Below are 15,886 nucleotides of genomic sequence, written 5' to 3'. Positions count from 1 at the left end.
GGCTATTCTTACGTTCTTGGTCTTTGCAGTTTTCCAAATGGAAAAGCTAATGAAAGCTGAGTCTATTTAAAACTACTCTGCCAATGTCATAAATCCAGGCAGCAGAGAGCAAAAGATTGTATTCACTTACAATTTCCAGAGTTTATGCAAAAGCCTATCACAAACCATACAGCTGTTTTCTTCTCCATCATATATGCCTAGTAAATATTCTATTCACATCTGGGCGTATTTATTTTTAAATTACTTATTCAGCTAGACTTAGTATGCATTACTAGTGAACCTAGGCTTAATAATGGATGCTCACTTAGGCAACTCCATCCTGATTCTGTTCTCAATCATGTCAGCTTATTATTTCCTATTTCTACATTCTTTCATATAAATAAATAAATAAATAATAAAGGGAAAAAAACAACAAGACTACCAGTTTAAAATCTTTTCAATACTTGTTATATTATAACACACACACCAGTTCCCAGATTTACATTATATTGTACCGTGTTTTGGAATTGACCATTTTTTCCCCCAACGATTAAATCTTGACCAATGGGGTAGAAATGCATTTCCAATGCAAGCTCGAAAATTGAAAAGAGATGAGTGCATTTACAAATAAGCTAGACAATAGAATCTTACACAAAGCATCATTTACATCAGCTTTCCACAACGCATTGTCCTCCAGGTGTACCAGGCTACTGACCTTATGGGAAATTATGCAAGCTGCAAGTAATGCATTTGCAAACTTCGCATATCTGGAAATATCTTGGCTGTGCAAAGTGTGGACGAGGTTGTGGCAGGATGCCACTGAAACTATATTGTTCTTTTAGAAGTTGGATGCATTTGTGTAAAATTTGCATGGTTGAAAGTCTCGTCAGACAAGTTTCAGGAAGAAAATGGGAGAGAAATTATAGTTCACGACTACTGACCTACCGTATTTTTTGGAGTATAAGATGCACCGGAGTATAAGACGCAGCTTAGTTTTTGCGGAGGAAAATAGGAAAAAAAAATCTGCCTACTAGGTATTCATCTGGCTAGCGTCCTTAGTCTGGTCAGCTTCAGCACATTAGTTTGCTGGTTTTTTATCCCCTGCTTGGGGATAAAAAACAGCTTCTAAGGCACAGCTGAGAGGAAGCAGCAATGAGAAAAGCAGGCAAAGCACGGGGAGATCGCTTCAGTCGGCTAGCGCCTAGTTAGGGCTGAAAAAAAGCTTCTAAAGAACATCTGAGAGTTGGAGCAAAGCATGGAGATCGCTTCACTCACTAGCGCCTTGTTAAAGCACGGGTTCCGCTCCCTAACGCCTCGTTAGGGCTGAAAAAAAGCTTCGAAAAAGCTACATTCAGAGTATAAGACACACTCAAATTTTCAGCCTCTTTTAGAGGGAAAAAGGTGCATCTTATACTCTGAAAAATATGGTATATTAAAAATGATGCTTCACACTTTCCTCAATCTTCCACTTATTTCACACAAGCAGATTTCATACAAGGATATTGCCTGCATATATCATCAAATCCGATCAGCACCATCATTTCTCTCCCTATTTCCAGGCTAACAGATGTTTTCTAGATTTATTACACTGGCCACTATAGTACCAATGGTGCTTTTCAAATCGCAACCGGATTTTCTTTGTTTTTTGCTTGAAGTTGTTTCGTTTCTTATTCTTCTTCAGTTCAGCCAGAACTGAAGAAGCTTCTTGGATGAGAAGTGAAACATCTTCAAGCAAAAACAAAGAAAGTCCAGTTGCCTTTTGAAAAATCACCTTTGGGACAACCGGGACCTAGATGACTGAGAATCTCCAAAGACACTGGCCATTATATAAAGTGACTTTTCCTCTATACACAAATGTAATATTTGTCAGAAATTACAATGGGTGAAAAAGTGTATGTAGTGAAACCCAAAGAAAGTGCTTTTATTGCTTAATGCTTCTTCAATGATATAAAAATGAAATATTTGCCATCAAAGGAACTTAAGTTAGCATTACTCCCAACTGGTCTGCAAACCCCTGAATGACCATGAGATGGCAGCAAAGAGACATAGAAAACACTAATGCTTTGCTGTTATCCAGAGGTCATTCAGATGTTCGCAATTCAGAACTGGTTACCCTACTCAAGTTCTGAAAAGGATTACACATTAATGTAAAAATAACAGTTATTTTTAGCCCTAAATAAGTAAAAACTAATAGCAAAGTATCAAATCTACTATCCAATGCCTTAATTTAAGTCACATTGTTTATAAATATCTGGTCCTCTTTTCTGAATAGCGAAGATTCACAACAGCCAGATTGCAAAATAGAAATGAATCTAACAACTACTGACATTAAAGAATGAGTTCCTAACACTTTGACAACATGCTAATGTTTTGGTTCAATGGCTGCAGGCCAAGCATTGGGCTGCAGGGACCCATGATTTTCCAAAAGTGTTCAAAAGCCTTTGAGAATCCAGAATAAGTTGATTTGTGATATATTTACATGTATGTATATATGTATGTATCAAATATATTTTACTGATAAAGAAATAAAGGGAGACTAGTATAGATCTATTTCAAGCTTCTTAGCTCTCATCAGCCAGCCTTACCCTTACTTGGATTTGAACCTGGGATGCCTGCATGTTAGGCAGTTGTATTAACCACTGAGCCACAAGTTCTCCTCCCTTCATCAGCCTGAGCCAGGGGAAAGATTAGACCAGGTGTCTCGGTAAAACACTTAGTATGTATGTATGTATGTATGTATGTATGTATGTATATATGTATGTATGTATGTATGTGTGCGTGTATAAATCAGTGATGGGTTGCTACCAGTTCACCCCAGATCGAGGGAACCAGTAGCAACAGCGGTGGGAGGCTCCGCCCACCCTAGACATCTTTGTGCATGTACAGAAGCGTTGCGCACGCGCACACAAGCAAATCAGTAGCAAATGAAATTGAAACCCACTACTGATATGTGTGTGTGTGTGTGTGTGTGTGTGTGTGTGTGTGTGTGTATTGCATATACTGCAACTCCTACCAATTTCATCCAGGCTACATAGCTATAAGAGGAGAATGAATGAAAAATCCTGTTTGGTCCCATTTTCATCTCTGTTTACCTTCATTTGGCACTCACGCTTGTAATTTACCCTTGAAAAATATGCACCAGAGATTTATTGGTTAAGGGTACCTGTTCCTCAACTAAAATTGTTTCTCAGCTACTCTTCATATGAAAAGCTTTTGGGAATCCCTCTTATTTGACCTGCATTTGTTATATATTTAAAATGTTTAACAGACACTGGATTACAGGCATATTTCTCTTAAGAAAGGTCATGTAAAATGTACACTGAGTTATTGATCCCTTTGCAGAAGTCTCCAAATGGACTTTTAATTATTTTGAGTAATTTAAAGGATGGATTTTAAGTAAGAACACTGGAATCTAGAATGCAGTTCCTTCATATCCATGGAAAAACACAAGAGTTTCCATGTTATAAACCTGTGAAGATACAGGAGTCGTATTGCTACATAAAATAAGACCCCATTTGCCAAAAAAAGAAAAGAAAAAGGAGTGAGATCTTCGATAATACTTTTGAATTTCACTTCTGCATTTTGTGGTGCGTTTTCCAAGCTTTTTCTGCTCAACCAAAGCCCAGAATGCTTACGCCACTTCCTAAGAAATGGAATACCCCAGTGATAGGCCCGTGTTTTGCTCTGCCTTTTTTCACAATGTCCTTGCGGAAGTGAAGTTGGCTTGAAATCTCCCATCTAGATGAGATGAACAACAAGAACCGAAAAGCCTGATCCTAGTGCTAACCCCGCCTGCAGGAAGAGCATCATCAACACTCCAGCTGCCTCCGACAGTTCCTTCGGAGTGACTTTGGGACCATATATAATCGATAATGTACTCAGGTAGCCATTGCTGAGTCCTAGGGACACAATAAACACCATCGGATACACATCATGGGCAAAGACGACATTTGCAATGTGCACTCGAGGCTGAAAGTTGCATAACATGAAGACGGGGATGAACAAAGTTCTCAGCAGAGTCATGATCGGTAGCCACTTGCTTCGTGGTCCAGGAACCTGGACCCACGCGGTGATCTGCCGTCCACACCAGTCAGCAAAATTGTACAGAAGGAAGCTAGTGAGAGGTGTGAAGTATTTATCTGTCCACGGGCTCCCTGAGAATTTGTTCACGGACTCGATGCTGGACGAGACTGCAGGGAAAATGGTGATGGAGATGAAGTAGACATAGAAGACACAGAAACCTAACATGCCGATCTTCTTCAAGATGAGCCACAGCGGAGGGATTTTATCGGTATAGTTTCTGTTTGGCAAGAGCTGGCTGGGATTATCTGCTGCCATATCCTCTTCTTCCAAGTAACTGCCGGGCAAAGCATTGGATGACAGCGTTGCGGTATAATACCTGAAAAAGGGGGAAGGGGAAAAAAGTTAAGAGAAAAGCAAACCAACAGAAAATTGAAACCGAGATAGGAAAATTAGGAGATGGAAAGGAGCTCATTAGTTCATGTTGCTGTTTGTTTGTTCAGTCATTCAGTTGCTTCTGATTCTTTAATAGAATAACAGAGTTGGAAGAGACCATGGAGGTCTTATGGTTGGATCATGGTTGTCCAACATCTTCCTCAAGCAGGAGACTCAAGACTATTTCAGACAAATGGTTGTCGAGTCTCTTCTTAAAACCTCCAATAATGGAGCACCCACGACTTCTGGAGGCAAGCCATTCCACGGGTAAATTGTTCTGTCAGGAACTACCGTATTTTTCAGAGTATAAGATGCATCGGAGTATAAGATGCAGCTTAGTTTTTGGGGAGGAAAATAGGAAAAAAAAATCTGTCTACCAGATATTCATCTGGCTAGCATCCTTAGCCTGGTCAACTTCAGCACATTAGTTTGCTGGTTTTTATTCCCTTGCTTGGGGATAAAAAATAGCTTCTAAAGCACAGCTGATCTTTGGAGAGAGAAGCAATGAGAAAAACAGGCAAACCACGGAGATCGCTTCACTCGCTAGCGCCTCCTTAGGGCTGAAAAAAAGCTTCACAGCTGAGAGTCGGAAGGAGCAGGCAAAGCGTGTCACTCGCTAAAGCTTCACAGCTGAGAGTCGGGCTGAAAAAAAGCTTCACAGCTGAGAGTTGGAGGTTAGCACGGAGATCGCTTCACTCGCTATCCCCTTGATAGGGCTAAAAGACAGCTTTGAAAAAGCTACATTCAGAGTATAAGACGCACCCAAATTTTCAGCCTCTTTTAGGAGGGAAAAAAAGTGTGTCTTATATGCCAAAAAATACGGTACTCCTTAGTTCTAGGTTCTCTCCTTGATTAGTTTCCATCCATTGTTTTTTGTTTTGCTTTCTGGTGCTCTGGAGAATAGGTTGACCCCCCCCTCTTATTTGTGGCAGCCCCTCCAATATTGGAACACTGCTATCATGTCACCCTTACAGTAGTGGCCAAAATTGTGGAAACCTTTTGGGGAAAGTGTATTTTTGAGGTTTGATGGCTAATAACACCACTTTTTTTTTGGAGTTTCAAGATAAAAGACATGGTTCACTCCATGAGAAGATTTTGTGAGGCCGTAATTCATGCTAAAGGTTACCCAACCATGTGACATGGTGATAATTTTTGTATATCTCGTTTTTTCTATGGTGATAATTTTTGTATATCTCGTTTTTTCTACGTGTTTCACTTTCCTTCTTTATACTGTAACTACTATTCTTATAGCAAATCCTTCATAAAAGTTATTGCATCACATTTTTGATTAAATTACCTTTCCATTGATATATAATTTTATGGTACTACTCCAAAAATAAAGTGGTGTTATTAGCTAGTTTTAGAAAATACATTTTTCCCAAAAGGTTTCCACAATTTTGGCCACTACTGTAGTCCACTAATCATCCTTGTTGCTCTTCTCTGCTCTCTTTTCAGAGTCTCAACATCTTTTTTTTTATATCGTGGTGACCAAAACTGGATGCAATATTCCATGTACGGTCTTACCAATGCCTTATAAAACAGTACTAACATTTCATGTGATCTTGATTCTATTCCTCATATTTGGGTGGCTCATATGTAAGTGGTTGTCCACTAGGACTCCCTCTTACTGTTACTGCTATTACAGTGACTGCTATTGAGCCAGTACTCAATATTTGTGACTTACAAATTCTGCAGCTCTATGGCTGTTCCCCAAAGCCATTCTAGACCTCTTCCAATGGTGGAATTCAAAAATTTTTATTACCTGTTCTGTGGGCATGGCTTGGTGGGCATGGCAGGGGAAGGATACTGTAAAATCTCCATTCCCACTCCACTCCAAGGAAAGGATACTGCAAAATCTCCATTCCCACCCCACTCTGGGGCCAGCCAAAGGTGGTATTTGCCGGTTCTCTGAACTACTCAAAATTTCCGCTACCAGTTCTCCAGAACCTATCAGAACCTGCTGAATTTCACCCCTGACCTCTTCTCTATCACCTCAGAATGGATAACATGACATGTTTCAGGAAGGCAGAATTCAGCAGAAAACTACCTAACAAGAAGAACAATTTAACAAAGGAACCAATTTACCAGAGAGGTGGGATGTTACACTTTGGTGGATGTTTTCATGCAGAGAATGGACTGGGGGCTTGCTTTAATTTGGCTCCTTGGACCAAGCAGAAAACTGGATTCTACAGAAGCCTTGATGACGCTTCCTAAGTCTTTCTAAAATTAAACAAACACTGTATTTTTTCATGGAGGAGAAGGGGAAAACCCTTCAACTTGTTACTTATTTAGGAAGAGACTACCCCAACTTTGGGGAAGTATTTTTACAGCATGTCCAAATTTAAAATTACATTTAAAGAATGCAACTTTGACAGATGCATTGCATGGAACTTAATCTATGAGTAAATACTGATCCTTTACCAAATTACAGAGGAAGTTTAACCAGCTCAGAGAGCAATTCTGTCTAACCTAGGTGTGGTGGGACTCTAATTCAAATTAATGTCTTCTTGGGCAAACTGATTATGAATTATGGGAAACGGAATTTATAAGATCTGGAGAACCATGCATTGGGGGGGATAATCAAATTCAACTGAGTTGCTCAATTGCGTAAAAGATCGTGAACTCCTTATTTTCAAATGCTGGAAAACGTGCCAGGACAGGCCTAAGAAAGAGACCTTAAGAAAGAGCTGCCAACCATGTTACATTGCAAACAAATCGATAGCAACAAGAAGGGTAATTAAAAAAGAAAAAAGAGAGAAAAGTCATCCTTGAATCTAGCTCCAATCCTGGCACTATCTACATCCTTTCTTTGGCAGCCTTGAAAAGTAGTTTTCCATTCTTTTCAACGTGTTTTTTTTTTCCTGCCAACTTTCCAGTTCAACCCCACAGCTGTGGAATTCTTTTATGGTCCTTTATCAAAATACTAAGCGGAGCTAAATGTGTTTAGCTTCCAAGATCAGTTAAGGACGGCTAGGTTCTTCTCCTTGTTCAGGGAAGAAAGATAACAGCCAATCTATAAAAGCCAAATCCCAGTTCTGTTAAAAGACCTGGACAGACTTGGTGTCAGGGTTCCAACGGATGCCCTAATTAAATCATGAGCCTCGAGCCAAGCTTCGAAAGAAATTCAGTTATTTATTAGGAGCTTCATGTCGCCACATTCCCAAGTGAAGCCAGCTCTGACCATACATAATTTAGGCCCCAATCATGACCCTGTTTCCCCCACCACCACCACCAGGGTGTGTCATCAATCACATTCGCCAACAGAGCAATTTTGCGGGTTGTAGAGACCACTCCCCTCTGGCCATTGTGGGTAACCCCGGGATACAGCCTTGAGAGAGATAAGTCTGGAATGTGCATCTGTCTTTGGCTGCTGTGCCGTTTTGTCAGTTTCCCCCCCTCAGGCCAGGGATGCTTTGCGAGTTGACATTGGGTTCCAGAGTTTTAAAACTGGTGGCCACCCCCACCATCAGGAACACAAGGGACACTGAAACTGGGGTTCGTTTTATATTGACACTGTATCCATACCAGATTGTATGTTTGGGGGGGGGGTTGGGCCAGGGAAGAACTTGTAATATATCATGTATTTTCATTCCAAGATTGCATTGATCAGCCTGGGGAGAGAAAAGAGAACAAGAAGCAGCAGAGGCACTGCCTAACACTTTCCCTAGCTATTATAGGAAGGGCTTTCATAAAAAGGCAGTCTCGTGACATCCAGAGCTAAGTATTTTAGAGCCCAATCCTTAAACATCTAGGCCAGGGGTGTCAAACTCAAGGCCTGGGGGCCAGTTCCGGCCCATGGGGTGCTTAGATCTGGCCTGTGGGGCCACCCTGGAAATAGCAAAGGACTGGCCTGAGGTGCCTCTGCATCGAAAATGGAGCTCGGGAGGGGCGCCTGTGGCCCTCCCAAGCTCCGTTTTTGGTGGCAGAGGGTTGCAGGAGGCCATCGCAGCTGAAAACAGAGCTCAGGAGCCCATTTTTGCTGGAAGAGCACTCAGGCCACCACAGGTGCCCCCAACATGAGTGACAACAAGCTGGCCATGTCCACCCTGGCCATGCCCACCTCGGCCCCCTGAGGTCAAACACAACCCTGATGTGGCCTTCAATGAAATCGAGTTTGACACCCCTGATCTAGGCTGATTATTGATCTAACTGGACAATGGTTGTTACCTGGCGTACTCCAGCTTGGGAAGAATCAGATACATCATAATGCACAAAACAATGAAGATGTCCCCTATTAGGAAGTAGGCCAGAGCACTGTTTGTGACTTCCGATGATGCTGCCAGATCCACCACCGATGCCAGGGCACTCACCGTTCCTCCCATGGCCTGACCTATGTGATGAGGATACGGGGGGAGGAGGAAGAATAAGCATAAATGTCAATGGAATAAGGTCCAGCCACCGCTGGGTTAGTCAAAATGAAACATGTTGAATGAGAATCTGCTTGGCAGCCAAATCAGAGAAGATGGAATCGAGGAGCAAGAGACTGAAATGGAACTAGAAACAATAATCCCAGTTTTGATCCTGGTTAGACATTTTGCCTGGAATTCTGAAGTTTTGGTTTATTATGCCCGTATTGAATTTGTGTACTTTCTTTTGTTCCAATTATTATGCATGTATTCCCTCGTCACTCCATAAATGTGGATGTAAGGTCATTTTTAAGTTCAGGCAGACTTCTTAAATTGCTCATCAGCAAGGTGGCAAATACACACATGTGCACAAATAAGACAGTTGCACAATTTGAGTAATAAAAAACACACACACATCAACTAATGTTGCTTTTAACCCAAGCAAACGTGTGTAGAGGGATTAAATATATAAAAAGATAAGAGGAATTCATTCATCTATTACCAGAGTAGGGGAACTCCCTAGCTATAAAAAGCAAACTACCATATATACTCGAGTATAAGCCGACTTTTTCAGCACATTTTTTTATGCTGAAAAAGCCACCCTCGGTTTATACTCGAGTGAGTAAATAAAATAAATGAAATAAATATTCAAAAACATTTAACCTACTGATGCTTCAATTAATGCTGCTCAATGTAGCTGCTGCATTTCCCACCGTAGGCTTATACTCGAGTCTATACGTTTCCCCATTTTTTGTGGTAAAATTAGGTGCCTCGGCTTATATTTGGGTCAGCTTATACTCGAGTATATACGGTACTTTTGAATCTTGTGAGAATTTCAAAAATCACCTCTGAGGAGACTCAAAAAAAAAAAAAACACCCTATTTCTGGGGAAATAAAAAGGCAACATTACTTTCAAAATCTTGAGCTTACCAGTCATATTTGGGTGACAAATTTGTAAAGGAAAGTGATAGATAACCAAGAGTTCAAAACGTAAAAAAAAAAAAAAATAGTTAACTTTAGCTCTTTGGATCAAATATATGCAAACAGAAATACCATCGCTTATTAGGCTGTTCTTAGGTCCTTTGACCTTCCATTTTTGTCAGAAAGATGTTTAAGTACACAATGCAAAGGTTTATTAGCACACCGTGTGACTTTCCATTTTATAGTCATAATAAAATAAATTTATGATAATGTATGGTTAAATGCTGAAAGGCTTCCAAAAAGGGCTGTGGTGAAAATCTCCACCAGGGGTCAACCCTTAACTACATTTATTTCTGCGGTGCGGGAACAAAAGTAAAAATAAAATAAAATAAAATAAATCTCAGTATTGTCTCTCCCCTTCTTCCCCCGCATTTTTTTAAAATTCTCAGATTGCATTCCCAGTGCCATCCATCCTTGATAAACCTCAAGGGGACTCATCATTCATACCTGCAAACTTGGAATTCATCAGTTATGGAGATGAGCTTTAATGTGAATATCAAATAAGACAATGAAAAGCTTCGGGTTTTTTCCACCCCCACCTCAAAATATAAACAAACATGGAGCTGAATGCAAATGTTTTCTTTCAGTAAGGTAGTCCTTGGATTAGGACTGGCCTTTAGCGACTGTTCAAAGTTCCACCCACCTCCCCCCCCCCTAAAATACTTATGACTCGGTTTTGAAGTTATGGTTCCTGCAGAGCCCCCACAGTCACACGAACAAAATTTTGGTGGATTCGCCCTTATGACCCACTGCAGGGACCCACCCTGCCAGGTCACACACTTTCTTCCCCATCTCCAATCATTTACCTTTTACTGTAGATCTCCTTCTGGAAGCTTTGGAGATCATGCTGGGGAAGGAGACTAGTCACTCTGCCCCTCGCCGTCCCTAGGCCTTGTGGATCAATCCAAGAAATGGGCGCCATTTTTGGAGCAAACCATTGTGGGCGCTTCAAAATTGCACCTGCTTCTGTGATAGTACCACACAGCCTACAGGGTATCTGTGGGGATCTGGTTAGCAAGCCAAGGCCGGAGGTGGAATTAACTTACCTTTGCTACTGGTTCGCAAATGTGAGTGTGTGCGCTTCCTCCACGCATGCGCAGAAGCTCAAAAACGGGACATGATGACGTCTGGGCAGATAGGCGGAGCCTCCTGCTGCCAGCGCTACTGAATCACATGATCTGGATAGAACCGGCTGAATTTCACCACTGCCCAAGGCCTATTTGGGACTCCGAGAGGGGGAAAGAGGAGCACAGGATGCCTCAGGGGGTGAAGGAGATTTGGGGAATTCCAGGGCAAGTGGGCCAGGGAGTACACAACGCCTCCCAGAGCCCGTAAAAACCCTGAGGCACCGCATGCTCCACTTAACAATCACATTAAATTGGGGAGAGCAAGGATGGAGTGCCGTAAGTAAGGCGATTACGTGGGTGCCTCACTTACCCCCCATCATAATGGCAGGCTCCATCACAGCCATAAGTCAAGGACCACCTATACCCGTCAAAAAAGTTAAACCATCCCAAAAGAAATGCCACAGAATGAGAGAATAAGAATAAAAAAAAAAAGGATGGCCTCGTAACATAAAATTTTATTTTCAACCTCCTCTTCAGGGTATTGTAAAAGTCATCTAGGTTAAAAATATCATTGAGATCGAAATAATTGTCACACACGGACAAAACCCTCCGTGCAAAGTCATGGGTTAACCCAACTATCACCACAGGACACAGTGCTGAAAGAATCCCACCAACCTCCAACAATAACCAATCGGTTTAAGCATTTTTTCAAAGAAAAAACAAACAAACAGCAAACCTGAAATCAGCGCCTGAGAATTCCTCATGGGAAAGGATCCCGACAAGCCAAAGAGGCTACTGATGAAGATGGTGGCAGCACTGCTGATGACGGCCACGCAAACAATGGTGATGATAAAAAACCACAGTGTCCAAGTTGAAGTGTCCACTTTGACCAGCACTGTAATCACCAGAAAAACAACCAGCATAACAGCCAAGGAGGAGAGAATACGGACGTTGACAGAAACCCTGGAAAAGAAACAAATAAATTGGTGGGTCTCTTAACAAGCATCCCCTAAAATTCTCCCCAGTCCTGAGATTATATTTACACCTCAGCAAACGCTCCTTTGCTTTGAAATGGCCAGGAGAGAAATTAATGAACAATGAATATGAACAATTAACCAGTGGAACAACTTGCCTCCAGAAGTTGCGAATGCTCCAACACTGGAACTTTTTAAGAAGATGTTGGATAACCATTTGTCTGAAGTGGTGTAGGGTTTCCTGCCTAAGCAGGGGGTTGGACTAGAAGACCTAGCCTGACTAGGTGGCTCAGTGGCTAAGACACTGAGCTTGTCGATCTGAAAGGTTGGCAGTTCGGCGGTTCGAATCCGTAGTACAGGTCTCCTCCGTGAGCAGGGGGTTGGACTAGATGACCTCCAAGGTCCCTTCGAACTCTGTTATATTATTCTAACAGATGTTAAAGAATTGCAGCATCACAGGAGTGGAAGGGACCTTGGAGGTCTTCTGGTCCAGGGGTCGGCAACCTTAAACACTCAAAGAGCCACAAAGGTCCTAACCGGAAGCCCCCATTCAATTCTGGAGCCGACCAGAAATCCAGTTCCCCCATCATAGTCTCCTCCTAGCGCTGCGTCCTTTTTCCTCTGTTGACCAGAAGTCCGGTTCCCCCACCATAGAGTCTCCTCCTAGTGCTGCATCCTTTTTCCTCTACCAATCCTAACCGAAAGCCCTATCAATTGTGGAGCTGACCAGCAACAGGGAGCCGCAGCAGAGGGATGAAAGAGCCACATGCGGCTCCAGAGCCGCGGGTTGCTGACCCCTGTTCTAGTCCAACTCCCTATCTATTGCAGATCTCATACCATTCCAGACTTTATTTGGGCTTGATGGGATGGGCACACGTGATCATAGAAACAATAACTGACTGTATCTTATAAGAGCAAAGAATGTGAAAAGACCTATAAATACAGGCAGCTCTTGATTTACAATCCTTCATTTAGTGACCGAAGTTACAACAGCAGCGAAAAAAGTGACGTATGACTGGTGTTGCAGCATTCCCACGGTCACATGATCAAAATATGGGTGTTTGGAAACTGGCCTGTAGTTATGACGGTTGCGGTGTTTCGGGGAGTCACTTAATCGCCATTTGTGACCAACACGTAATTTGTGACCCACACGTAACCGAATAAGTGGCGAGCATCTCTGACAAAGAAGCCCAACCAAAAATTGCTTGGTTCCAGTTCTGTTATCCGGTCAGAACATGTCTTTTTCCACTGAAGGCCTCTGTGCTATTCAGAAGCTTACAGAAGTATTAAAAATTCTAAATTTTTACCCTGGGAAAGAGGCAGGGTAAAAGAACAGGGTTCTTGAATAAGGCTGAATATGGTAGGACAAAGAGGCTAAGAAATTGGATGCCGAGATAAACAGCACACAGATTTTTCTCTTTCATGTGCTTAATTAAGAAATGCCAAATGACTGAATGCAGCCTTTGTACTGCAAATTAAATGTCCTTCTCTACAAATTAAGAATTCTGAGCTTCTACGTACGGGCTGCTTTTCCCGATGAAAATTTTCGAAACGCTTCAAGGAAGTTACCGGTACGTAGCTAGAAAGAGGAAATCCCAGTTGGGAAGTTCTAAATGTGGATGGACCAGGGGTGAAATTCTCCTGGTTCGGACTGGATCGCCCGATCCGGTAGCGATGGTGGCGGGAGGTTTGGAGAACTGGTAGCAAAAATCCCTGCCCCCCCCCATGCCCAGCTGAGCCACGCGATCATCAGAGGCTTTTTTTTTTTAAACTTTTAAAAGCATTTTTTCTTTGACTGAAAAAATGCTTTTAAAAGTAAAAAAAAAAGTCTCTAATGATCAGGCAACTCAGCTGGGATCATCAGAGCCTTTTAAAAGCATTTTTTCTACAACCTCTTCGGCCAAAGAGGTTGTAAAAAAAATGCTTTTAAAAGGCTCTGACGATCCCAGCTGTGTTGCCTGATCATCAGAGCCTTCGGTAGAAAAAATGCTTTCAAAAGGCTCTGATGATCCCAGCTGAGTTGCCTGATTGTCAGAGGCTTTTTTTTCTTTTAAAAGCAAAAAAAAAAAAAAAAAAAATGCTTTTAAAAGAAAACAAAAGCGATCAGGCAACTCAGCTGGGATCGTCAGAGCCTTTTAAAAGCATTTTTTTACAACCTCTTTGGCCGAAGACGTTGTAGAAAAAAATGCTGTTAAAAGTTTAGAAAAAACAAAAAGTTGGCCACGCCCACCCAGTCACATTACCCCCCCAAGCCACGCCCACAGAACTGGTAGTAACAAATTTTATATTTCACCACTGAGATGGACCATCTTGAGTAGTAGTGTCCATAATGGATCCAATGGGGTGGGGGTGGGGAAATGGACAGGAGAAAAAGGAAAGAAATGAAAATGAAAGTAGAATGATGACAGGAAGGAACAAAAAGGAGAGACCTGTCTGGAAAAAGGTTTAGAACGGAGCTTTGGTGTATGTGGTTTATATCTATTAATGTTTGGAGATGGTCCTCAACTTACAACCTTTTGTTTAGTGACCACTCAAAGTTACAAAAAGTGATTTACGACTAGTTTGAAGACTTAACGATAGTTGCAGCAGCCATCCCCATGGTCACGTAGTCAGAATTTGGGTGCCTGGCAACTGGCAGATATTTATGGCAACGGCAGTGTCCCAGAGTCCTGTGGTCACCATTTGTAATCTTCCCAGCTGGCTTCCAACAAGCAAAGTCAATGGGGGAAGCTAGATTCGTTTAACGACCATATAATTTACTTAACAACCGCAGTGATTTGTTTAACAACTGTGGCAAAAAAAAGGTCATAAAATGGGGCAAAACTCACTTAACAACAGTGCCTTGCTTAGCAATGGGGCTCAATTGGGATCATAAGTCGAGGTCTATCTTCACTGGGCTAGAAATTAAAACTGATAAATTTTAAAATATTAATTTATTTGACTTAATAGACCACAGGGATGCCCAGACCGTACACTGGTTTAGAGAACATAAGGTTGAATTTTCAAGAGTGTAAATAGAAAGTACAGTAGATGTAAGGAAAAAGAATGTGCAAGATATTTGGATCAAAGCAAACATGTTATATAAAGTAACACAGAAATGTATGGAATTAAGCTAATGGGAAATATTTGAAAAAAGAGTTTGGTGGGATGATGGTAGTTGAATAAAATTCATATAAGAATATATATCTTCCACTTCTTGAGTGAAAGATACAGCTAAATGCATATAAAGAGAAAGATAGACGCACAGAAGATAATTCGACCTTATTTTTTAAAAAATTAAAAAAAAATAGTTAAAAGAAAGAAAATGCAAAGCTATGTTGAAGACAATAACAATTTCTTTGGGAGATGGATGAAGAGGCTCCAGGAGAATGAATGCAATAAAAAGGAAAACGGATGAAAGTATTTGGGATAGAACTGAAATGAGGGACTATTGGAAGGTGTATTGTGACAACAATAGTGATAAATTGAAGAATGGAACTGAAATATATATGATTAATGTTGGTGTTCAGAAAAAAGATGGTGAAAAGGGAGCCATCAATGTTTGAGAAAGTTGAAAAATAGTAAGGTTGCAATGTGTAGATGATGTCACTAGAGAAAGATGGAATTGTTTGATTACAGATTGGCTGTATGATGCTTTTAACATGTGTGAAGGAGGTTAGTTTGTTATAGATACCCTGTTTCCCCCAAAATAAGACATCCCCTGATAATAAGTCCAATCGGGCTTTTGAGCACATGGCAATAAGGCCAAGCACTTATTTCAGGGTTCAAAAAAATATAAGACAGGATCTTATTTTCGAGGAAACACGGTACCTCAAAAAAGGTTGGCAAAATTCTAGCTGAAAGGGGTATTACATGTGAAAAGTGACTGCACAAATTGGGTTTGCCTAGTCTAGTGGAAAGAAGGACTAGGGGTGAGATGATAGCAGTCTTCCAATATCTAAGGGGCCCATTTCCAGCCTCCAGAGGGCCTCCGGAGCCTGGGGAGACGGTTTTTGCCCTCCCGGAGGCTCGAAGAAAACCTCCGGAACCCGGGGAGGGGAAAAATGCCCCCCCCGCCGTGGTGCAGGCCACGGCCCACCATGGC

At 41.6% G+C, this 15,886-nt stretch overlaps 1 protein-coding gene across 2 annotated transcripts in view; it reads right to left on the bottom strand.

Moving 5' to 3' along the window:
• Window positions 1-424: 424 nt before the first annotated feature.
• SLC29A3 (solute carrier family 29 member 3) overlaps window positions 425-15,886 on the bottom strand; it is a 57,327-nt gene continuing 41,865 nt past the window's right edge. For both annotated transcript variants that reach the window (XM_034435759.3, XM_034435760.3), the window contains exons 4-6: window positions 11,565-11,791; window positions 8,602-8,764; window positions 425-4,378 (exon numbers count right to left, since the gene is read on the bottom strand). In XM_034435759.3, the coding sequence (XP_034291650.1) occupies window positions 3,718-4,378; window positions 8,602-8,764; window positions 11,565-11,791 (1,051 nt within the window). In that variant the 3' untranslated portion in view covers window positions 425-3,717. The remainder of the gene's footprint in view (window positions 4,379-8,601; window positions 8,765-11,564; window positions 11,792-15,886) is intronic.

The sequence above is a fragment of the Pantherophis guttatus genome, chromosome 6 (genome assembly GCF_059756535.1).
Source record: "Pantherophis guttatus breed Tessera chromosome 6, ASM5975653v1, whole genome shotgun sequence".
In the NCBI taxonomy this organism is placed as follows: Eukaryota; Metazoa; Chordata; class Lepidosauria; order Squamata; family Colubridae; genus Pantherophis; species Pantherophis guttatus.
The sequence above is the reverse complement of the archived record's forward strand: the minus strand, read 5'-3'. Positions and strand labels throughout refer to the sequence as shown.